The sequence below is a fragment of the Vicugna pacos genome, chromosome 8 (genome assembly GCF_048564905.1).
Source record: "Vicugna pacos chromosome 8, VicPac4, whole genome shotgun sequence".
NCBI lineage: Eukaryota > Metazoa > Chordata > Mammalia > Artiodactyla > Camelidae > Vicugna > Vicugna pacos.
The window spans coordinates 65,466,790-65,490,422 of NC_132994.1; the positions used below are offsets into that span (position 1 = coordinate 65,466,790).

A 23,633-nucleotide genomic window follows, 5' to 3' on the forward strand; every position below is an offset into this window, starting at 1 on the left:
AAGTGTTGGGCAGTGGTTGGCAAGAGAGCTCTTCCATCTCCCAGCTGAGGAACCTTGAGCACCTGATTTCATTTCTCTGGGCCTGCTTTCCTCCACTCCCTTGATAAAATGAGAACAATAGGATCTACATCATAACGTTGTAAGGATTAAATGTGAGTATACACACAAAGTGCATTCACAATGTCTGGCACAGAATAAGTACTCAAATGGTTCCTAAATAGTCAAAATTTATGAAATGCTTAAAAGTCCTGAAAAACAACCATTTTTCAAATATACTCTTCTTAAGAGATAGATTCCAGAGAAAGTGGCCTTTATATACTCCATCAAATAAAAATGATAACTTCAGAAAGGTTTTATGCTGGGTAACAAACCTATGGTTTCCAAGGAGCCATTTTACTCCATGCAATTAATTAGGCTTTTACTACATGCCAACCAAGTGCTGAACTACTATTTACATCAATTCTCTACTAGTTTGTCCTAAATTTGGGTCTGGAATATTCATCTGATGTCTAGTGGCAATATTCCAAAGTCTCTTCATTTTTAATGAGATTCTGTCTGTGAAAACTAAGACACAGAGTTGTGGGTGAAAACTGGGCTAATTTTTCCTTCAGCCCCACCACCTTCATGCTTATGTCCCAGGTAATCCAGCTACAATTTTAATTTAGTTCAAATATTTATTGACTGCCTGAGATATTCATGTAGCAAGTATTCAAGACTAGGAAGGGACAACACAAGCCACTTAAGCTGATATTATTTAGAGCCTTCATCTATGGAGGAAAACTGACGGAGAATGAGCAGATATATGTCGTCCAGCTTCAGCGGGGCGCGAGGGAGAAGCGGCCTGGACCTCCAGCATCAGGCCCTCAAAGGACAGGCCCGTTTCCAGTAACAGTCTCACTTCCCCCAAATTCCCCCCGGGGGAGGAAGGCAGTCAGTGTTGCTGATGGCATCGCCTGATATCACTTGTTCCGGGTGATAGGAGAGTGTGGGGCCGCCTGGCCCACCTCATCCGTGGTCTGACTGAATTAACCTCTCCGTTCCCAGCTCCTGCCACGTGAGGTGTCCTAATATGGTCAGACTCCGGAGGAGCCAAGGAGCGCTTGCCTTTCTTCTGCTAATGGGGAGGAGGCAGGAACGATGGTCTAGAGGCAAACAATCTGAAGGAAAGCAAACGGGGATCTGGTACGCTTCTGGGCGAGTTGAAAATCGGTTGCAGCAGATGCCCTGCCTTGGGTCATTAATCATTTAATAACCCCCAGCGAATCCGACCTCCCCGGGGGGCTTTCTGCCCTCCCTTCTTTCTCGCTCTCCCTTCACCTTCGGGTAGGCAGGCCTGGGTGGTCCCCTAGATCCTGTCCCCATTTACGAACGGGAGGTGCCCTGGGGGTCAGGGTGGGCTGCTTGCCTGGCCCTTGGCTCTAGGCTCTGGCTGCTTCTTGGGTCCTAGCAGCCTGGGGGGAGATGCTGGTGCAAGGCGTGTCTGGGGCTGTGCTCATGTGATGAAGCGAGGGAAAAACAAGGGGGAGGAGGAGGAGGCGGCAAAGAGGTGGCTTTTTTTTTTTTTTTTTCTTTTAAGGAGTTTGCCGCGAGCGCGTCTCCTTCATTCGCTGTCTGGGCGGGTTCGGAGGAGGACGGCGGGAGAGGAAGGCGCTCCTGGGACCTCGCGGGCGCACGGCTTCTGGCTCTCCTCCGCGTCCCTGCGATTTTGAGAAGGCGTAACCGGGTAGCTGGGCGCGGGAGAACCGCAGACAAGCCATGGGCGCCGGGAGCTCCACCGAGCAGCGGAGCCCGGAGCAGCCGGAGGCTGGGAGCGCGACACCGGCCGAGCCCGAACCCAGCGGCGGCAGCTCTGCGGCGGAGGCGGCGCCCGGTGAGCCTGGAGACCCCACCATCGCCGCTGCGGACCCCGCCACCAAGGTATGGACTCGCCGGGCCACCTCCCCAGGGGAGGCGGGGGCGCGGGAGGGGGGGGGTCCCCCGATCTCCGCCTGCGAGAACTTAATGGCCCGTACAGCCTATCTGGAAACTCTGGAGTATGAATCCTTTTTTTTAAGGCTTTTTAGGGTCTGTAGTGCCGGGGCGGGACCAGAGCAGCGGCGAGCGCGGCAGGGGCGCTTGCATCTTTGTCGCGGATTACCAGGCGAGGCGACTGCGCCATCCGCAGTAATAAAATCCGTCCCTTGCCCGCCGCTAACAGAGCCTTTCTCCACGCGCTTCCGGTGGGAGAGACCCAGCCCGAGACCAGCGAGCTGCGTGGGGGAGTCCGCGAGCTGACCCACCGGCCAGGCGTCTTGAGCTCCCGGTACCCCCACCCCCGTTTCCCCCATGCGGAAAGTCAGCTGTTGAGCCGCGATGGGTGTTGCTTCCTGGCGAACTCGCCACCCGTGGGTTCCCCGCAGCGTACCGTCCTTGATACCAGCTGTGTCTGGAGCGACCCGGGTTTGGTACCCAGTCCTCCTGCGGCAGCGGCTGGAGCAGACACCGCCTTTCTGATGCAGAGAAAGCCTGGGGTGTAGCTCGCTCAGCCAAAAGAAAACCTGAGCAGACGCTGCATTTCCAAAGGGAATGACAGGTTTCCAAACACGGCAGCGTCCTCCTTTTCGCTCCGTTCATTGCCTGTGGACTCAGTTGGATAAACAAATACTGGAGTAGTGAGAAGTTCTCAAGGATGCAGTCAGAGGCGTAAGCGAGCATTCCCTGTACTCTGGTCTATGGAGGCAGTGCTGAACCTCCTAGACATTTTGCATTTTATAGTCTTAAGTCTTAAAGGCTGAAATATTTATTCTTCGCGACTACGGCCGAAAATATTGTGACTAGTTCTGATCATTGTCCTTTAGATATTTTTCCAGCGTGTGTGTTCATTAGCAAGGCTTTGCCCAACCCATTTTGTGATATTTTTATAGGAAGATGTGGGTAACCATACTTAATACTTAAATAGGGGAAAAACCCTCTTATGTCAAATTTGAGGATATACCGAATACATGAGGACCTTTAAGAGTTATCTCAGGAAGTACAGATGGTTACAGTGTGGAATAGAAAAACTTTGCAATCTCGGTAAATTTCACAGAATTATGACCTCATTGCCTTGACCTCTTTAGCTGTCCTAGTCTAATTTCGGCTGAGAGACTGCTCCTGACCAGATTATCTCTAGTAGTTAACGTAACTACTTGTAAAATCCTGGCCCCTAGAGCTATAGATGCTCACAAGTACTAGCTGTGCCTGGAATATCTAGATTTTCTAAGAGGTGCCTTTGATATACACCATCCCTTTGAGATCTTGGCCACATTTTAATATTTACTGTACGTCACTTGGTCATGCCAACTCTGTCAAAATGGCTGCAACCCTGTATTTAGAGTCCAGCAATGAAAGTAAGGTGTAATGGCTAAAAGCTTGCAATCGGGGAATAATTTTTCCTTGGCTTTTACCAGTCCTTCAGGTCTTATTAACAATTTACACTGAAACATGTGACTTAATCCCTTCCCAATAAAGTTGAATGTGCTCATTTAAAATATTCCTTCCATTCTGTTCTCTTTAACCTTCTCCCTGTTTCCTAGTCACCACCATCTTGAAACAGCTAAATGACCTCCTTTTAAAAATTACTTTAATGACATCCAGAATATCATTCAACTTTTTGGCATACTGCCCAGTTATCAATTTGGGAACAAATCAATACACTTACATGTATCCTTGGAAAATGTGTGGTTTTTCATTTCAACAAGCAGAATTACTCAGGTTTTGAGGACCTAGGTCTTTTCAAAAGGGCTCTCTGATTAAGAATGATTCAGCACCTAGCTCATGTCTCTCCTCTTCGCCCTGTTCAGCTCCAGTTCCTGACCTCTGAGTAGTCCCATTGGCCATTCTAGGTTTCCATAGCACCATGGACTCTTCTTTCTAACAGTTTCCACTTTTGTGGGTTTAGCGACTTGATTAATATATGTTCTCCTGGTTGTTGGTTCTGATGCTTCCCAGAAGCAGGAACTATATCTGGTTTTGCTCATAACAGGTGTTGCCCCATGTGTGGCACGTAGGATGGTACTGGCTCCCTGCTTTTGACTGGAGACTGTCAAGTTGGGGAATCCTTTTTTCTTTGACTTTCTTGTTATCATGATCTGTCTCATTTATCACATAGTGGCTAAGTCAGTCTGGTTATTTACACACCAGGTGGATATTTAGCAAAAAAATTAAGATTTGAGGACTTTGATTTCTGTTTCTTTAGAATGGCTTGTTCTGGTTGCAGTTTCAAATTGCATTTAATCTCAAATAGACAAATGTATTATAAATGCATGTTGCTTAAATGAGACAATTTCATACACTGGATTAGTTACGAATTACACCTTGAGCTTTCTTGATTGGATGTGTGGACATCTGGGGGAGTTTATACATTCCTTCCCCCCAAGTAGAATGCTGATCATTAATTAAAGGCTGTTAGCAGATTTTTTTTCCATCTAAATAATATTTGTATCATGCATGCTGCCCATTTAGCAGTATAGTTTACTTTCTTTTTTTTTTTCCTGCTAATTTTATCACTTCTAAGTGCTCACACCTCAAAAGACATTACTCTAATTGAGTTGGAGGTCGTATGGAAGATAAAACTTGATTACTCAAGCCTAACATTCAGAATCACTGAGACAAGTCTTGTTTTTAGCTGTGATAAAGTTCAGTGGAAATAGAAGGAGCCTTATCTTCCAGCCAACCTTTGATACTCTTTACGCATTAATTCTGAGGGGGAAATGGCTTGATGGGTTATTTTCCAGGTTTATTGTTGAGAGCTGGCCATTTTGGCCACAGCAGGGTGCAGGAGGATGAGACTGCCTGAACGCAGGTGGTAAACAAAGACTCATGTTACTCCTCAGTCATCTGTTTTTACAGATTTTGTCTTCGAAAGAGTATTTTCATCCCAGTAGCAATGCAGGGTGGGTTGGCCAACAACAAACTTCCATATCTCCAGCAGATCTTGATTTCTGGAGTTGGGCTCCAGGCTAAGTCTGAACAGACAATCTTGTAAATTTGCCTTTCTGTCTTTTCTGCTCAGTGACTCAGAGCTGAAACTGGAACAGCTCTCAGTTGCAACTGTGTAGGCCAAGGTCCCTGGCAGGTGGGGAGATGGGGACCCTTGTCATTCCTTCAAGCTGTGGTTCCATTTGGTTCCAAGAGCAGTGACTCACCCACACGTAAAGATGTGTTCAAGTAGAAGAATCCATTGTCCGGATTAGCAGATTTAAGCATGTCCGTGCCATTTGTGCATTAACACAGACAACTGAGTTGGCCAGTCGGATTTCATATTTCCTCTTCCAGTCTAACATAGTGTGCTGTTTCCCACTTGCCCTGTGTTTACAAAATGGGAATGGAGATCGCCAGAGTTTGATTATGTCACCAGTTCTACCATACAAGGCCCAGAATTTAAGATGATTAGGAGAGAATTATGTGTTAACAGAGCGGTGTTTTGGTGTGTGGCTACCTGTGTTCTTGATTTTCCTCAGATTGCAAGAGGTGCTACTTTCTGATTAGAACACAGTCCAGAAATTGGAGATGTGAGTGTGAGGATGATCATTTAGGATAGTGAGAGCCTTCGGGGATTGCAATGTCTTCCATTAATCCATTACCGCCTTTTAGGCTCTTAGATGTGTGAGATCAGTGAAGATTTCCACTTGGAACGCCTTCTTCCGTGAGGAACAGAACGCACATGTCCTCCCTCTTTGAATTCACTGTGGGTCCACTAGTCTCTGGGCTGTGATAGCTTTAAACTATGTTATAAAGATGATTCTAGTTTGGTGTCTTATAGGATAATTAGTAAGATGGAACTAAAATGTTTTGTTTTAAAAGCGACTGTGATATTGTTTCTTTTTCTTCACCAGTTTTAGCACATATTCAGTGATCCAGAATACCAACAAAAGGAAAACCCAGCTAAACTGGTCATACTTGGTCATTCGTGAAGCGAGAAATTAGAATTTCTAGCACTTGGCATTGCGAGAAAAGTATATCAGGACTTTTATCTCATGAAAAAAAAAAAACTAGATGTCCTTGAAGCCAATTCTTAATTCTCTTATAGCCTAAAAAAATGATACGTTAGAATGTTTCATTTAAAATAATACAATAGAAAAATATGGAAAAAAAAGCTGGGTTTGGGAGGAAGAGACACTATATCATAGAAATGTGTAAGTTTATTTTCAAAAATTCTTTAAAAATTTGTAATTATAGTTCTTTGTCTTGTCTGTTTAGATTTTGGGCCATCTTCCTGCAAATTAGCACCTTATTAGAGACTGTAAGGGTAGGGTTTTCTACTTAAGTTCTTACTTGTTTTAGTATATCTAATTAAAGGATTAAAGTGGAGATACCAATCCGTAATAATTTCACTTATACATAACTTTGTATTTCTTATCATGAATAACTGAGTTTACTTATTTAAAACTAACTGTAGACCTGACATCATCATTCTTGAATCATGAAGGTTTATAAAAAGATGATCAAAAGCACTTGCTTAAAAAAAGAAAAGAAAAAAAAAGAAAGAAAAAGCACTTGGTTACTCTTACGAAATGATTTTTCTTTAAAGTCATTGTGAGCAGTATTCATTTAATGTTAATTTTTCTGAAAATGTTCATGATTGAGAACCTTAATTTGAAGACCGGTTAAAAGGGAAGTCTATTCGTTTTCACCCCTCAAGTACTGTTGACCATAGTTTGAAATCAGTATTGGTCTTTTTTTGCATGCTCTTTTAAAAAACTGTATGTATGTGCAAGTATATTAATAAGAACAGCCCCATATTTCCCTTTTAACAAATAAGATCATATCACATATATTCTACAGCTTTAGGGTTTGGATATCTTTTCATAACAGGACATAAAGATCTACCCCCATTCTTATGATTGGTTACATAAATTTCTTATTTATGGGTTGAAGTTCCATCATGATTTAACCAATCGCCTGGGTTTATATTTAAATTTTCCTAGTCTTTTGTTATATAAATTGACACGGAATAGTCCTAGTTCAGACATCTTTGTATGTGTGCAGATGTATCTCTAAGATAGATTTCTGGAAGTGGAATTGCTGGATCAAAGGACTTTACATGCATTTGAAATTTTGATAGTGCTTGCTAAATTTATTTTCCAAAGAGATTTGACCATTTTGTATCCCTCCTCTGTGGAGATTGACACTCACTTTTCGATACTTTGGCCTCAGTGGATAGCTGATTGTCTAATAGTTTGTCAGTCTGCACCTAAGTTCTCTTGATGCGTTTTTAATGATAAAGTTGGGTGCCCTGTCACATATGTTGGCTCTGTGCTTTTCTTCTGGGTACCACTCCATCAGGAACTGGACTGGCTTTTAGAGCATTAAAGGCTACGGTTTATTTTACTGTTAGTTAATTGTAAAGACTCCCCCCGCCCCCAAATTAATCAAGAAAAAGAATTTTAAAAGAAAAAGTAAATTTAGAGTAAAAAGGGAGCTGAGGCATTGCTCATATTTACTCCCTTTCCTTCCCAAATTAATAAACTGTCATTAATTTTATTTGCTTGGATCTACTTTGCAATGACCTACTTCTTTAGCTATCAATTTCAATTTTAAAATTTGTCCTCTGGGAAGAATCTAACAGCATCTAGTTGCCAGAATTTCTTCATACTTCTGATCCATGAAATGTTGGAATCAGGATTTGGGGGCTGCAGAAATCGACCTCCTGGGAAACAGTAGATCGTGGGCCCCTCCTCTGGGCTCTGTTCTCATTCTCATAACAGATGACAGCCTGGCTCTGTTAATTGGAATAAATATTTTCCCAGAAAAAACGTAGGTGTTCAAAGCAGTGGAAACTACAGGGCCTTTCCTGGACACTGTTAGGTGTCTCTTAATACAAGTAAGTATTCATTCAAGTTCAAAGGTTTTTGTCTTCCTTACATTTTCTTAATGATGTTTAACAAACAAACACACACACATCTCAATGATGTTTAACAAACAAACACACACACGCACGCACACACAAATGGAAGAAACCCTGTAATTTCATTCTGTCTAACTTAACCAGCTTTTAGTAAAATGTCAATTTTATGTTTGTTTCTAAATTAGATAAGCCAAAATTTAAGAAGGGGCGATTACTCTAAATCATTGGCTGATCTTCTGTTTGTTGGATGCAGACATTGCAAACGATGAGAGGACTGGGAGATTAAATTTTCTGTGGTTCCCAAACCTGGCTGTGCAATGGAATCACCTGGGGAGCTTTTTAAAGACACCACTGGGCCCCATTCTAGATGTATTCAATCAGAACCCCAGGCCACCCCTGGGTCTGAGATTCTGTAGCCATAATGCTCATCAGGGATTTCGATTTGCTTTGTAGGGCCATCATTGCCTTGAGGAAGCCAGTGTAGGAGCTGAGAGAGGCCCCCAAGAGGCGGAGGTAACAGCACAGAGCGATTAAGGCTGGAGCTTGTGTGGTGCGGGTAGGCGGGAGGGTTTCAGCTGATGTAAAAAGAGTTAGGTATTCCCCTCATCAGAATTGAAAATAAAGGGAAACATTTCTCCTACGTAATTTCTTTCGTTTATTCTACTGGATTGAAAACAAGTGTGCTGCTACTAGAGAAATATTCTAAATTAAAATTCTAAATTCTAAATAGAATGTACTATTCAGGGTAAACAGGTGTTGAATCAGATGCTCTTATCCTTTCTGAGCCAAGAGCTACTTGTCATTGTTCACTTTTCGTTCCCACCTGATTGCCTCTTCAACCTCCTCCCTCATTTATCAATTTAAAACGTCCCTTGTGTTGGGTAAGTAGACAATGGCTGATGACTGAGCTGATGGTATTTGGCTGGTCCAGAAATCTGTGAAGAAATCTTAAAACCTAACCAAGTGGTTGAAGAATAGGGTTCTGGCTTTCCCCCCACTTACTTACTGTTCAGTCTTGGTTTCATTAACATCTTTATTGGCTCCTGTTCTCTGGGTGCTGTGCTGAGAACTGCGGGTACAAAGAGGAGGACAGAAATCCAAGAGCTCGGTGCTAAAAAACGGTTAAAGTGCTTCCTTTCAGATATCCATCTCTCCAGTCCACTAAAATGGATTATTTTATGTCTAGAGGGAGACATTTAAGTTCATTTTCCATACGGGTTACCAGTTGTTCCAATACCATTGATTAAATAGTCCGTCCTGTTGAAATTTGAGTTTCCAAATGCATATATATATATATATATAGTTTCTTTTTACTTTAAAAAATCTCCTTCTCTTTATTTGTACACTTAGTTAAAAGCATTAAAGAGTGGCTAAAAATCTTCCATTCTAATGGGAGGCCCATGGTTTAAAATACTTCTAAATTCTACGTCCCAGGTGTCACTCTGGTTCATGGCTATGACAAGTTTATACATGCATAAATATTAAAAAGTGGGGAGCCTGTGTTGTCTTCCGAAGTGAATTTGTTTTCTTGGTATATAATAACATTATGCATTAAAAATAGTCAATCAAGGGGGGAGGGTATAGCTCAGTGGTAGAGTGTATGCTTAGCATGCACAAACAAAGTCCTGGGTCCAATCCTCAGTACTGCCATTAAAAAGAATAATAAAGTAAACAAACAAACAAACAAACGTAATTACCTCTTCCCTCCAAAAAACAAACAAACAAAAAATAATAACATTTAAAAAACAGTCAACCAAGTATTTCCTAACTGTTTACTATATGAAAGGCCTTGGTCTAAATGCTTTGGGAGGTTAAATAACTCACAGCATTATCCTTGAACACCTCATAATCTAAGTGAGGTATACGGTCCCTCTAGAGGAAATAATTCAGTAACAAAAGATTCAAATAAGTTGGACAGACAATAGAAGAATTGCCGTTAGCTGGTACATGTCTATTCAGTGAATTGTCCAGATAACTGATGTACAAAGAAAAGAACATTTTTGGCAAGTGTTGCAGGCAGATAAAAGGCCATTAGTCGGGAGGCCAGAAGGTACAGAGCATATTAAAGAGCTGAATGTTTGTAAGAGAATAATGGAAAGCTGATGAGAGAGTTGCAGCCAATCAGAGCAAGAGCTGCACAAGCAGCAGAGACCAAGTGAAGTGAAGGCTTCTGATAAAGAACAAAGCAAAGAGGCAGACCCTCTCAGACACAGCACAGACGACATCCTAGGAGCATGGGGGGAAGTGAGACCGGAAGGGGAGATAGTTCCACGATGTGGTAAAGTGCCAGATATTAGCTGGGGCACAGGATGGGTGCAGGGTATCGGCTTGGCATGGGGGTGGTCAAAAAACAACTGAGATTCCAAGACTTGGAAGGTGGAGTGCCTCAGTTTCTGTAATAGACAAGAATGTCCCCCTCATGATGTCAGTTTCAGTTGTGGATTGCTGTGTTAGCCACCAGGGCAAACAAGGGTTTACACCAAGAGTATCTTTAAAAGGGAGACCATCACTTGATAGTAACAGCCTCAGGCTTTTTTTTTTTTTTTTTTAACATGAAGAAGAGGTTTGCAGCAGAGTCTAGGTAACCACAGAGGGCAGCTGTTCCTCTAAATAATAGTCTGCATCAGAGCCCAGACCACCAGCACTGAGGGCAGTCCAGTCCAGGCTTGCGGAGTTGGGGGCACAGGGGAAGGTCAAATATCAAAGGATAAGAGACGATGGCACAGGAGAGCTGATGGTGTTTCTGGGGAAAGTGAATCCAACAGTGAACGTTAGTAGAGGAGACTAGGTAAAACAGATGGCACCAGGCTAAACAGACGTTGGATCACTGCTTCATCATGCAACAGGGGACTATTTTACCCCAGCCCGTCTGGGTCCACCTAAAAATGTGAGGCTGATGGTTGACTAGCATTCCTTCCATTTGTAGGCAAAGAATCTAGGTGGCTTGGCAAATGTTTATCTTCCCTTTCAAAGAAGATATTTCTTCCCTGCAATTTTTTCCATCTCCGGCGTCTGCCCTTTGGTTTGTTGTTCAGAGGACGATTTATGGTTTGCTATTTTTCTTCATGTCTGAGCATATGATTTCTTATTGCATTGAGCCATTAGAGGCTCTGGGTTTTGTCTGCCTCATGATCAATTTTCTGTCCTCACTCCTGATATTGACCAGCCTTATTGAAGACATGCTTCATTGTGTCCTTCCTAGTTTTCCCTACTCTTTGAAATACATATTGTTGTGATGCATAAAACAAGATTGTTGATGTATGTTATGGTTCTTGGCTAATTTTTTTTTTTTTTTACATTTTCAGTTCTGGTTGATAATTTTTCACTAAGGTAACAAACTGCTTGTATAATGCTTCCTAAGAAACTTATGTTTGAAATTATCCTTCACTTGGGTATGTACATAAAACAGTGTTATTCCACACCAGTAGCATATTGAATGCTATGCTATGAGTTCAACCTTAGATGTGGAATCTGCAATTGATATACACTGCAGTACCAAATGGTGAGGAGGGTGGGTGGAGAAAGGATTGTAATCTATAGGAAATTGCTAAGAATTAGACAGTCTATAATGACTTTTTCTTAATTACTTCAGAAATGACATGCTTAACCAATGTTTAGACATGAGTTCCTGACTCCTATAGTGTTAATCTAAATATTTGAGTGGAAATTTTTTTTGTTCTTGTTCTGTTCTGTTTTATATGAAGTAAGTTACTAAAAAGCAGTAGAAAATGTCACCACTAAAGTTTACCAAATAGGTCAGTCTTGATTGTTAAGATCTTTTCTCCAATCTTGACAAAAGTTAGTGTATAAAATTCAAACAAAAAATACTTACAAGGGGGCAAAACTCAAATTGATTTGGTTTTGTGTCTGATTTTTTTGTTGTTGTCATCAAACCTTTAGAAGTGTAGGTTTCCTTTAAATTCAGTTTGATGGCAGCCTTAGATCTGTCTGTTTCGTTTGCAGTATAGAAAATTTGTTTTGCTTTCATTACTATGATGATTGGTTGTTCTTTTGTTATTTAATTAAAGACACCCTAAGGCCTTTCGAATGGTCAAAAGGTTTTTGTCCTAAGTGGAGGCTTGTCCTAAATGGGAGCTAAGAGTATTATCTAGAATTGCAGCAGTGACAGAGATTTCAAGTCACTTCTGGAGCTGTGCCTGATAAACAGTCCTCCACGACAGGGAGGAATTCGAAGAATGCCGAAGTATTCAGGGAAGTAGGTCATGGTTTACAGCATTCATTACATTTGTCAGAGAAAGTTTCTCAAGCAGTTCCTGTGATCGCTGGATCCCTGCTTATTCCTTACCCAGAGTGCTTGAGTCTTGGGCAGAGTAGGTGGCTAACTTAACTTCTCAAGGGCTTGACTAAAAGTTACAGGTGCATTGTATGCACCTGCACTCCCAGCTCCAAAACCAATGAGTTAGGGCTATAGATTAACAACTAGAAAATCAGAGCTGTGGTGAGTTTTTCTTTATTGCATAATCTCGGAATAAAAATTGTTCAAAAATTAACAGGCAGAGGGTGGGAAGGGGTAAATTGGGAGTTCGAGATTTGCAGATACTAACTATATATAAAATAAACAACAAGTTCTAGTGTATAGTACAGGGAACTCTATTTAATATCTTGTAATGGCCTATAATGAAAAAGAATATGAAAAGGAGTATATGTATGTATATGAATGACTGAAGCATTGTGCTGTGCACCAGAAATTGTACAACATTGTAAACTGACTATACTTCAATTAAAAAAATTAATTTAAAAAATAATTAAAAACAGAAAAAAAGACAGCCAAAAAAAAGTAAATAGGCAGTTGATGTGTAACTATATTTAGGAAAATTAGAGCACCTTTTAAGTGAACTGGAGGTCTTTCTTTGCTGCCAGAATTAAGCTCTGTTGGGGACCTGAGCTTGTGGAAACTATGTTTTGCCCTGAATTGTAGCTGAGTGATGGACAAAGAGACACTAACGTGACAGGGCTCGAAGGCAAGAGAGAGCACATATGGGGTACCAGGAAAGGTGGCACGCAGGATGCTATGGACTGAGTATGTCCCTCAAAACTCATATGTTGAAACTCTCCAGTGGGATGGTGTTAGGAGACGGAGTCTTTGGCAGGTAATTAGGTCATGAGAGTGGAGCCCTGCTTAAGGAATTAGTGCCCCTCTAAGAAGAGACACCAGAGAGCTTGCTCCCCTCCCCACTCCCCAAGTAATGCCCTTTGCAAACCAGGAGAACTCTCACCAAGAACCACATTGGCCTGCACCTTAATCTTGGACTTTCAACCTCCAGAACTGTGAGAAATAAATGTTTGTTGCCTTAGCCACCCGGTCTATGGTAATTTGCCACACATAGCAGCCCAAACTCAGACAGAGGAAATGGAATTTATGGTGCATTGTCGAGGAACAGAGATGCTTGAGAGAAGGAGGCAAGAAAATCATTAAATAATTTTTTAAATAGTAAAAATACTAAATTATAAAATATGGAGGCAAGGGGGAACCTTACTGTGTTGGGAGAAATACTGAGTGAAAAATAGTCTTGGAAAACTTGGAATAATGATTCATTTTTTTTAACTGCAGGACTTTGCAGAGCCTTTATTGTTATTAATTATATCTTTCCCAAAGGGGACGTAGATAATACATCTTTACCCAAATGCAACTGGGAAATGTCAGCTAGCGAAGGAGCACAGTTAGAACAGTGATTGAGAAGCCAGAAGAGGTATTTTGTGGCTCTGCCGTGGAGAATTTGAACACCAGTGTATGACTTCTGCATTTACTGTGATTGGCAATGTGAATCCAATAATTGGGATCTACTTCTGCATCTGTGAGGATGGAGGCGGGACCTAAATTGAACTTTCTATTTATCATCTGAGACTGAGAGAATCGTTCTGAGCTAGTAGAAAATTTATTCTCTTTGAGGTGGGAGCAAGGAGGACAGATTTTCATTCACAAATTAACCACATGTAGAGAGATTCTTATTGTCTGGTTAAAATAGAAAGAAATGTGAAATATATCCCAGCTCTTAAATGTACTTTATTTTGGAAATGCCTCAGATTATCCTGAGATGAAATGTTCCATATTTTTCATTTATTATGTCTAGAGTTCCTAATATATTCTGGAGGGTTGCAGTGAGAGAGAAAGAAGTAGAAAGAGCAACAATAAGGATCATTAAAAACTTTCGGATTGAATATGCTTTGGATTAGTTTCATTGTTCAGATAATCCAGTTAATTGCAGCAGCTATGGTCTTTATTTTCTGTGTGCAGGAGTCCAGTCACGTTTTAGACTCAGTTTCTGTGGCACTTAGTTAATTGCACGTAGAGCTGAGCATCCTAGTACAAGTCACATAATGTCTTGAAACTTTCCCTTAACTGTATTTTCTGGGGCCAAAGACAATTGGACTACTGTGGAGTTAAATGCTGTAAATTATTGTGTTCCTCAAACCCTTTCCAGCTCCTGCAGTGAATACTGGAGGTATTGTAACTGTATGTGAACTTGAACGAAGACCAGGGGAAGGTCAAAATAGAACCTTCTTGAATGGAGTTGCAAATTCTTCCTCTGGCAAATAAGAGTAAAGGGAAATGTCACCCGTTTGTTGCTTTTTATGGTCATGAAGAAGGAAAAATCCCCAAAGCTTATGATTCCTTTGCTATGAGCTGACCAGCTGGCTTATTTCGGCCTCGGATAAGAAGTTGAGAAGCACACTGATTTATTTTTTCCTTGAGTCTGATCAAAGCAAATAACTGTATCCTGGGATTGTAACTAAGCTAAAATTTTAAGCAAGTCGCTTCTTTGAAAACTTAAAAATTGAAGTAGGGCTGTTCTTGTGAGATTACTTAAGGCCATTTAAGCAGGAGCATCTCAATCTAGGCATAAAGGAGTGAGTCCTGCCTCTTAATAAATATTTACTGATACTGTGTTTATTTTAAAAATGAACTTATGAATAAAAATAAATTTAATATATCCACGCACTGACTCTTTCTTTCAGTGTAACTTTCTGTGCTTACTCACACAAAGCATAAACTCTGTGGGAAAGAGGGGAGACTGGTCCCAGTTTCGTGCTCTGCCCATGTCTGAGGGCTTCTCACACAGTTATTTCAGCGTGTGTTTCTGGGTTGATGACAAGGATGAAACCTGTAGGTGATGAACTAATGCATGAGCCTTAAGGGTCAGGTACCTACAGAAATATAAAAGAGCAAAAATAGAGTCCCGTCTCTCACTGACTGTCAGCTCACTGACTTTGTCGGGTTTGAGGACCCAGACAGTTTGGGGGCTCTTGTACCTGCTTTTTCCTGTCTTACCAGTTGCTCATAACTTCTGTGAGGTGGGTGGTATCAGCTCCCTTTAAAAAAGGAGCCACCGAAGTGAACATTTACGGAGCTTTGGATGCACTATTGCAATACAAGGGGGCAAGCTGCCCCGGTTTGGTCAGCTCCCAGGCTCGGGGCTGGTGGGAAGGAGACCACTGCCGTGGGAAACAGGCCATGGCTGTGATGCTGAGAAGACGGCTTGTGTTCACCTCTGACACCCTCGGCAGCGCCTCTGATCCCAGTGCATCCCGCTCTCTAGGTGTTTTAGGATGCATCCCTCTACCTACTGTCAAGTGAATGGCAACCGATTCATCTTTGTGGGCCAACCGGTCATTTCAGAGCCACCCCCACTTTTCCCATCCCACCAGGGTGGGGAAACAGCCGATGCCAGGCTGTGAGAGCTCCTTGGGTTTAGAGGCAAATCACAGGGCTCATGTTTTCCCTTTCATTTGCGTGTGACTGAATGCCAGGCATCTACAATCTCCATCTTCTCCCTTCCCGTTTTGCTCTGACCTCCCAGTGCATCGTCCGTCCTACAGTACCGGTGTAAACCCCATTCCATTCTAAACACATTTCCTCCCTAAGGGTCATCCCAGCTGATTTGCCAGCCCAGGTCAAGGCTTTGTCCTTAAGAGATACTGTCCTCAACCAGGTTTTTTAATACTCAGTATATCCATCAAGTTTCAGTCCCACATATGCCTCTGTGTATTGGACAAGTTTGCTCTCAGAACAGTGTTTCTTATTTCCCCTTTGCCTGCATCCTTTTCCCATAGAGAACTCCCTTCTGGTACCTTGAGCATCTTGCTCCTCCCTTCACTTACCAGCATCCACGCCCTCATGAAGTTCTGTGGGTTCTAGGTCTGCTTGATCTGTCTAGTCTTCAAATTAGTCTTCTTGCTTCTGGCCATCTTTCTCTGTGTATGACTCCCTTAGAGATGTAGGGAGTTGCATAGTGGGAGCACCTGGAATCCTGTGATCTGAGAGGCCCTCTGCGTGCGGGTGTGCCTGTCCCTCTGGAAGTTTCCTCTTTGCCGCCGCTAGTCTCACACCTGGGTCTGTTTTATCCTTCATTCCCCAAGGTGCACCTTGAGGGCTGAGAGAGCAGATAAAAATCAGTGGCTTTTTACATGCTTTCTTTTGCTCTTCCATTTTTTTTTTCCATTCAGTCAGTGAATGCAGCAATAAAGCGAAGCTCTTTTATTGCCTTTGTTTGATTTTAAATACTTTTCCATGCCGTGGAGTAACATGGCCTCGGAGAAAGAGAAATGTCTACGTAACTGAGGTCAGTTTTCTAACACTGTGGGCACACTGAGATCTACACACAGCCTGTGGCATCTTGATCATATTTATATAAAAACATAGTTTGGGCTATAAATTTATTCATTCTTGGGTTAGTTTTTATTTGGGGGATTCTGTCTGAAGCAGAAACATGGCCAATTGACTTACAAAGCTCAAGCATTTGATTTATTGGCATTTTCATTTTCAACAAGCAGATATCTGGTATGAATTAAAGTTTAGAAATTCTTTGTTTTCCTTTTCCTCTCCCCACCTCAAAAAAAAAAAAAAAAAAGAAAAGAAAAAAGAAAATCTCTAAAGCCTTTTATAATTTCTGTCCTGAAACAGCTTAAACCGTTCTCTGTCAGGACTGTTTCCCAGGTGAACACTATGCCAGGGGTAGCCCAGCCCCTCCTGCACTGCAGGTTTTTGTTTGTTTGTTTGTTATGGCAGGAGAATTATTACATCCTTCTTGGGCTTTCTCTCACTCAGACCTTTTTGAGTTGCATCCATGCAAAGCTGGTCATTGGGGCATCCATTCAACAAATATTAACTCCCTTCTGTTGGTATTTCTTCAGCCATTTTTGCTCCACAAACTCTTGGGAGATATCTTGTGCCTCTGCTTGTCTCCCCTTACACCTACGAGCTGTTAAATCCTGAAACTGTCCATCTCTTCACCAGGGACACCCTTTTGTTTTTTTGCCGCTTCAAGCTGAGCCCACCCACCTCAAATCTGTATCTTCCCGGTTGGTGCAGCCTCCAGCCTGGGGCAAGTGGAGAGGAGGCTGTTGTGTGAGAAAAGCTGATGATACGCAGAAGAGATTGAATGAAAGAGAGGAAGGGAATGGAGAACAGCAGCTCGGAGGATGGTCCCACAGTCCTCCCAAGATGAGAGCTTGAGCAGGGTGTGGTCCTGGAAGGAGGCTGACATGCCTTGGGGACAGTAAACAAAAGCTTATTAGGCTCTAAAATATTTGCTTAAAGCAGTTTATAACTTTTGCTTGCTTGCATCATAAAAGACTAAGATCTATATGTAATGCAAAATTCTAGGTGGCTCTTTGCCAATAAATTCTACATCAACATAGCAGGATATGCAAATACACGTTAAAGATAGATTTTTATATAATATAAATATGTATGTAATATTTCTGGTTAAAAGTAAATTCAGCTTCAAAGATCTCATTTCTTTGGATGATACAGACCGAATTTAAATCTGTGAGAAAATAGAATTTGTAGTAAGCGCTTATGTTTTAAGGACAAAGTTAAATTTGTATATGCAAATTAAAGCATCCTTTTCTTTTTGCAAAAGTTTTATTGATATCTAATTCACATAACATACAGTTCACTCATTTCAAGTGTACAGTTCAATGGTTTTTAGTAATCAAAACATTCTTTATTGAAAAATGATATCATTGAAAAACTGGAAGCAGGTGAAACTTGTTAACTGACCTGACTTAGGTTCTTACAGTTGCTTATGACTTTCCCTTCATGAAGGAATCCAGTTGGCCCCTTCTAAAAAATTTTTGAAAGTAAAGGAAGGGAACTCCTTTTACTTTCTTGAACTTTAGTCACTGTCGGAATTTCATGACCTATTAAATCAGTTAGCTAAACTAACTTCAATCCAGCAGATTAAAAATATAGCAGAAGAAAATGAACTTGGAAAAATACAGCAGAAGACAACAAATGTGAATATATTAACCTTAACTGGAGAAGGGACTACTTCGTTTAAATTCAGGTTTTTAAAATTCAAGAATAATAATGCTTGTTAAAAATGTAACAGTACATACAGAAGTCTCCTTACCCATCCGTCCCCAGGACAGTCTCCCTTATCAGAAGGAACCACAGATAATGGTGATTATAACATCCTTCCTGGCCTAGAATGGATTAATCAACAGATGTGTGAGGAAAGAAAAAAATGGTGATCATTGGGGTCAGCTTAGGTTCACTTAGGGATAAACCTAATAATCAAATTTATTTAATTTTCTTTTTTCTTTTTTCTTCTTTTCTTGTTTTTTTATTGTGGTAGAGGTTGTCCAGTTCCTGGACTGCAAGATTTTGGGGAAATGGATGATGGAGAGTGTGGATTTCACGAGAGGTCTGACAAAACTGAGTAGTTCAATAACTCTCCTTAAATGTGATCTAGTGAAACATACAGTTGAATAAACATAATTGACCAATCAGCCTGAAGAGTGAGTTAATATTTTACCAGCTTGCATCAGAAGGGAAGACAGAGGTCTCAAATTGACAAAAGCTAAAAAAGGTAGACTGGAAAGCAAATGCTGGATTATGTCTTTTTTTCAAACATGGGTATGGTTGATATGCTTTGGGATAAAGAGGAAAGCCAGTTTAGCTCTGCCCACTGGAGCAGGCAGACCCAAGGCGAGCAGTGTAGACAGAGAAAAGCAATGGATCTGTGGAAGGCGGGGTGGGGGGGAGAGGAGGAGGGAGGATGGAAGAGAAACACCCTGATGAAATTGCATCAATTCCCATGCTTAAAAAAACAAAAACAAATTATGGAGCAATTTGGCAACCATATAACCATATGAGTGTTCACATCCTTTGTTCCAGTGCACTTAATTCTGAAAATTCAGCAAATAGATAGTATCAGGGAAGGTAAATTATGTTTCATAAAATGTGTGTTATAAATGTTTGTCATGGCCTTATTTCAGATATTTAAAGATCAGTTTAAGTGAATTATGTGTGGTACATATACTTGATCCTTTGTCATTAAGGGACACATGAGGAGAATTTGTAGCAACTTGAGAAAATGGGTATGGTTTAAAAATGGGGGAAACAGGCAGAACTGTCCTCCACAACAGCAGTTATATGGAAAGTACATGCATGTGGTTAAAAGCTGAGAGGAGCATGTGAAAATGAAGAGGTGTTAGAATGGCAGTGTGTTAGATCATGTCAACTTTTAAAGCTCTCTTTAATATGTTGCTTTTTAAGCTTATTGAGAAACGAGCAGAGAGATCAATGTGGAAGAGAATTTAGCATGAAAAAAGATCTAGTTTAAAGCTAAAAGGGAAGTAAAACGCTAGGGGGCTGATTGATTTTCTGTTGACTATAATACAAAATGAGAGAGAGGGGCTAATAAATACAGAGCATTTTGAAATACACTCTTACGCTGCATTAATAGAAATACTGTACTGTGGTTTGCCCAGGTCAGCGGCCATTTGGAGTATTGTACTTAGTCCTCAGGGTTACATTTTAGTGCCAAATATTGCTACATTAAAGTCAGAAGTGTAGATTTTGGTCTTTAAAAGACTCATGAATATTTTCAGGTCCTTGAGAGACAGTAGTCACAGCAGAATTCACAAAACCCTGGTGAACAGAGAGAACGTGGGGCTTGGAGTGGGGTTATTTTGCAAAGAGTGGTCTTCAGAATGCCAGCCACGTATCCTGGGACAAGTTTTGCAAAGTAAGTTACAGATTTGTAGGACAAAGGACCTGATTTTGTGTCGATAGCCATTGTACACCATTTTGGATCTGTTATCAGGGCCTGTTAAATGTCTAGAATGCAACCGTGGAAAGACATCATAGCTGTTCTCACGAGTTGGCAAGTTAAAGTGTCACTGTTAATTAATGAGGCTTTTTCATAGGGATAATGGCAAGAACTTACAGTGTGAGGTTGCGAGGAAGGTGTAGGTTGTGGTTTCTTTTCAGTGGCAGCTGAGACAGTTCAAAGGCAAAGTCTCCAGATTTCCAATGTTTTCCATTGCCATTGGGCTCCCCGACCTTTTTCTTCAGCTACTGCAGATGGAGAGAGCTCAGTGATCATCCTTGAGCCCTCCCCAGCTACTCTGACTCCTGCACACACTCACTGGGCATCACCTTCCTGCCTGACAGATGCTACCTGCGCCCCCCCGAAGACCCCCACTTTATGTTTTTCTTTCCTACTAAGAGAGATATGGGGACCTTCATATGAGACCAAGCAAGTCACCATTATTAAAACAATGGGACATGTTCTCAAATATGTGTATTTAAAACAAAAATAAAACTTTGGCAGCTATATATCTAACTAAATTTAGTCTAAATCTGTCAATATTGATCTTTTTGCTTACAAGGGACGGTATGACATCTAATCAAATACCTACGTTATATGAAAACTTTTGTGCAGTGTTTCAATTTTGGAACAGACTTGTGTTAATAATTTGCCAGGTATTTGACCCACTTTCAAACCCTTGTTTTAATATTATGGAAATAAAATTAGAACTGGGGGCATATGAGAGTTTAGGGTAATGTACAGTCCATGTTAAGAAAGCTGGGAGGAAGCTGCCTCCAGTACCAGGTGTGGGAAACATTTAATGTCTAATGACTAAATCTCATCATCCAGATGAAAGATGTTCAAGCTTAGGTGAATCTTTTTCATAAAAGGTTTCTGTGGACATATGAATAGAGACACTACAAATGGCTCTTCTTAGATTTTAGCTGTCTTTTTAAAGATGACTGTAATCTGTCAGTCAGCCCATACAAAGATGGATGCCAAAAGGTCACCTGAGTTTAAGATTTTTTTTTTAAGGTTTCTAAATCCTTCCTAAATTTTTAAAATTTAGTGCAGAATATCTTTTGATAGCACTTTAGACTTGTTTGTCATCCTGTTCAGTCCTCCCTCCAAATTTAGCACTTATTTCTGTCCTAAGAACTTGCCAAAACATCTGGGGAGACTTTCATAGTTAGAATGTATTTTATTTCCTTTGGGAATCAACACTACTTAAATCTGATTTGTCATGACATTTTACTGTTGCTCAAGAAGCATTGTAGATCTTGTTTGTGATTAGTGGGAAATGAACAGATATATCTACTCCAGGAAGGTATCTATGAGTGACTTTCCCTCTGAGGTATTTCCTAGTCTCAGTTTCTGGAAGACTGTTAATTGTTCCAGGTTTTTAAAATAGCAGCTTTATTAAGAAGTAATTCAAATACCTACAGTTTACAATAAAGTGTGTAATTTACTTAGAGTGTACAATTCAGTGGGGTTTTTTTTAGTACATTCATAGTGCTAGTACATTTAGCATCACAACAGTCAATTTTAGAACATTTTGATCCCCCAGAGCAACATTGTACTCATTAGCAGCCGTTCCCCATTTCTCCTTCCCCCTAGTCCCTGGTAACCACTAATCTCCTTTCTATCTATAAAGATTTGTCTATTCTGGACATTTCGTATAAATGGACTCTCGTAGTATGTGACCTTATATGTCTGGCCTTTTTCACATAGTGTAATGTTTGCAAGGTCCATCCATGTTGTAGCATATATCAGTACTTCATTTCTTTTTATTTCCAAATAATATTGTATTGTATGGATATACTCTGCATTTTATTTATCCATGAATCAGTTGATGGACATTTGGGTTGTTTCCACTTTTTGGCTATTATAAATAATACTGCCTTGAACATTAGTGTACAAGTTTTTGCCTAGACATATGTTTTCAGAATATTTACCTAGGAGCAGAATTGCTGGATTGTATGTTAACTCCACATTTAACTTTTTGAGGAATTAGTAGACTGTTTTCCAAAGCAGCTGCACCATTTTACTTCCCCACCAGCAGTCTAAGGGGGTTCTAATTTCTCCACATCCTCCCCAACACTCGTTATCTGCCCTCGTGACTACAGTCATCCAAGTGGATGTGAAGTGTTATCCTGTTGTGGTTTTGATTTGCATTTTCCTGATGGCTGGTGTTGATCTAGTTTGTTTTTGGCAAACTAAATATCTGATATTCTTTTTTTTTCAAATTGAAGTATAGTTGGTTTACAATGTTGTGTTAATTTCTGGTGTGCAGCATAGTGATTCATTTATACATATATAGATTATATTCCTTTTCATAATCTTTTTCATTATAGGCTATTACAAGATATTGAATATAGTTCCCTGTGCTAAAAAGTATAAACTTGCTATTTTATATGTAGTAGTTTATATCTGCAAATCCCAAATTCCCAGTTTATCCATTCACACCTCCCTTCCCCTCTGGTAACCATAAGTTTGTTTTCTATGTCTGTGAGTCTCTGTTTTGTAAATAAGTTCATTTGTGCCCTTTTTTAAATTCCACATATAAGTGATATCATATAGTATTTTTCTTTCTTTTTCTAGCTTAGTATGACAATCTCCAGGTCTATCCGTGTTGCTGCAAATGGCATTATTTTATTCTTTTTTATGGCTGAGTAGTATTCCAGTGTATACATATACTACAACTTACTTATCCAGGCATCTGTTGATAAACATTTAGGTTGTTTCCATGTCTTTGCTATTGTGTACAGTGTAGCTATGACCATTGAGGTGCATGTATCTTTTCAAATTAGAGTTTCCTCCAGATATATGCCCAGGAGTGGGATTGTTGGATCATAAGTCTATTTTTAGTGTTTTTAAGGAATCTCCATACTGTTTTCCATAGTAGCTGCACCAAATTACATTCCCACCAACAGTGTAGGAGAGTTCTCTTTTATTCACACCCTCTCCAGCATTTATCATTTGTAGACTTTTTAATGATGCCATTCCAACTGGTGTGAGGTGATACCTCATTGTAGTTTTGATTTGCATTTCTGTGATAAATATTGAGCATTTTTTCATGTGCCTATTGGCCATTTGTATGTCTTCATTGGAGGTATATTTGTTTAGGTCTTCTGCCCATTTTTGATTTGGGTTGTTTTTTGGTTCTTACTGAGTTGTATGAGCTGTTTGTATATTCTGAAAATTAACCCTTTGTCAGTCACATCATTTGTAGATATTTTCTCCCTTTCTGTTGGCTGTCTTGTTTTGTTTATGGTTTCCTTTGCTGTGCAAAAGCTTATAAGTTTAATTAGGTCCCATTTGTTTATTTCTGCTTATACTTCTATTGCCTCGGTAGACTGCCCTAGGAAAATGTATCTGATATTCTTACACATCCACTCCAAGTAAAGCTAAAAATTAAAGATGCCTTCTGAAATGAGTGTGTATACAACAAACAGCACAAAGGATCCAAGAGTACATGCATTGTGCACCTTTGGCAATTAAAGCATATGCATTTCTGGCTTCTGAAATATGGCTCTTAAAATCCTGACTTAATAGGTAAGAAATACTCTTTCTAGATGGGGGAGTTGCTAGAATAATAAAATGTTTCCATGATGAGGAGGTGGTGAGAATTTCCGTTGATTAAATATGTTTCTCACCAAATACACAGAAACAGTTTTTTCTATAAAATTCACCAGGCATCCACA

At 40.5% G+C, this 23,633-nt stretch overlaps 1 protein-coding gene and 1 long non-coding RNA gene across 2 annotated transcripts in view; one reads left to right on the plus strand and one right to left on the minus strand.

Moving 5' to 3' along the window:
* Positions 1-1,592: 1,592 nt before the first annotated feature.
* The window catches only part of AKAP12 (A-kinase anchoring protein 12), a 90,416-nt gene continuing 68,375 nt past the window's right edge, over positions 1,593-23,633 (plus strand). Inside the window, exon 1 of the mRNA XM_015246955.3 lies at positions 1,593-1,917. Within this exon, the coding sequence (XP_015102441.2) occupies positions 1,756-1,917 (162 nt within the window). The 5' untranslated portion in view covers positions 1,593-1,755. The remainder of the gene's footprint in view (positions 1,918-23,633) is intronic.
* Positions 16,780-20,181, minus strand: LOC140697762 (uncharacterized). Its single transcript, XR_012075082.1, has 3 exons — positions 20,065-20,181; positions 18,244-18,316; positions 16,780-17,375 (listed from the first exon to the last, which is right to left on the minus strand). It is a non-coding gene; the product is annotated as an uncharacterized lncRNA (long non-coding RNA).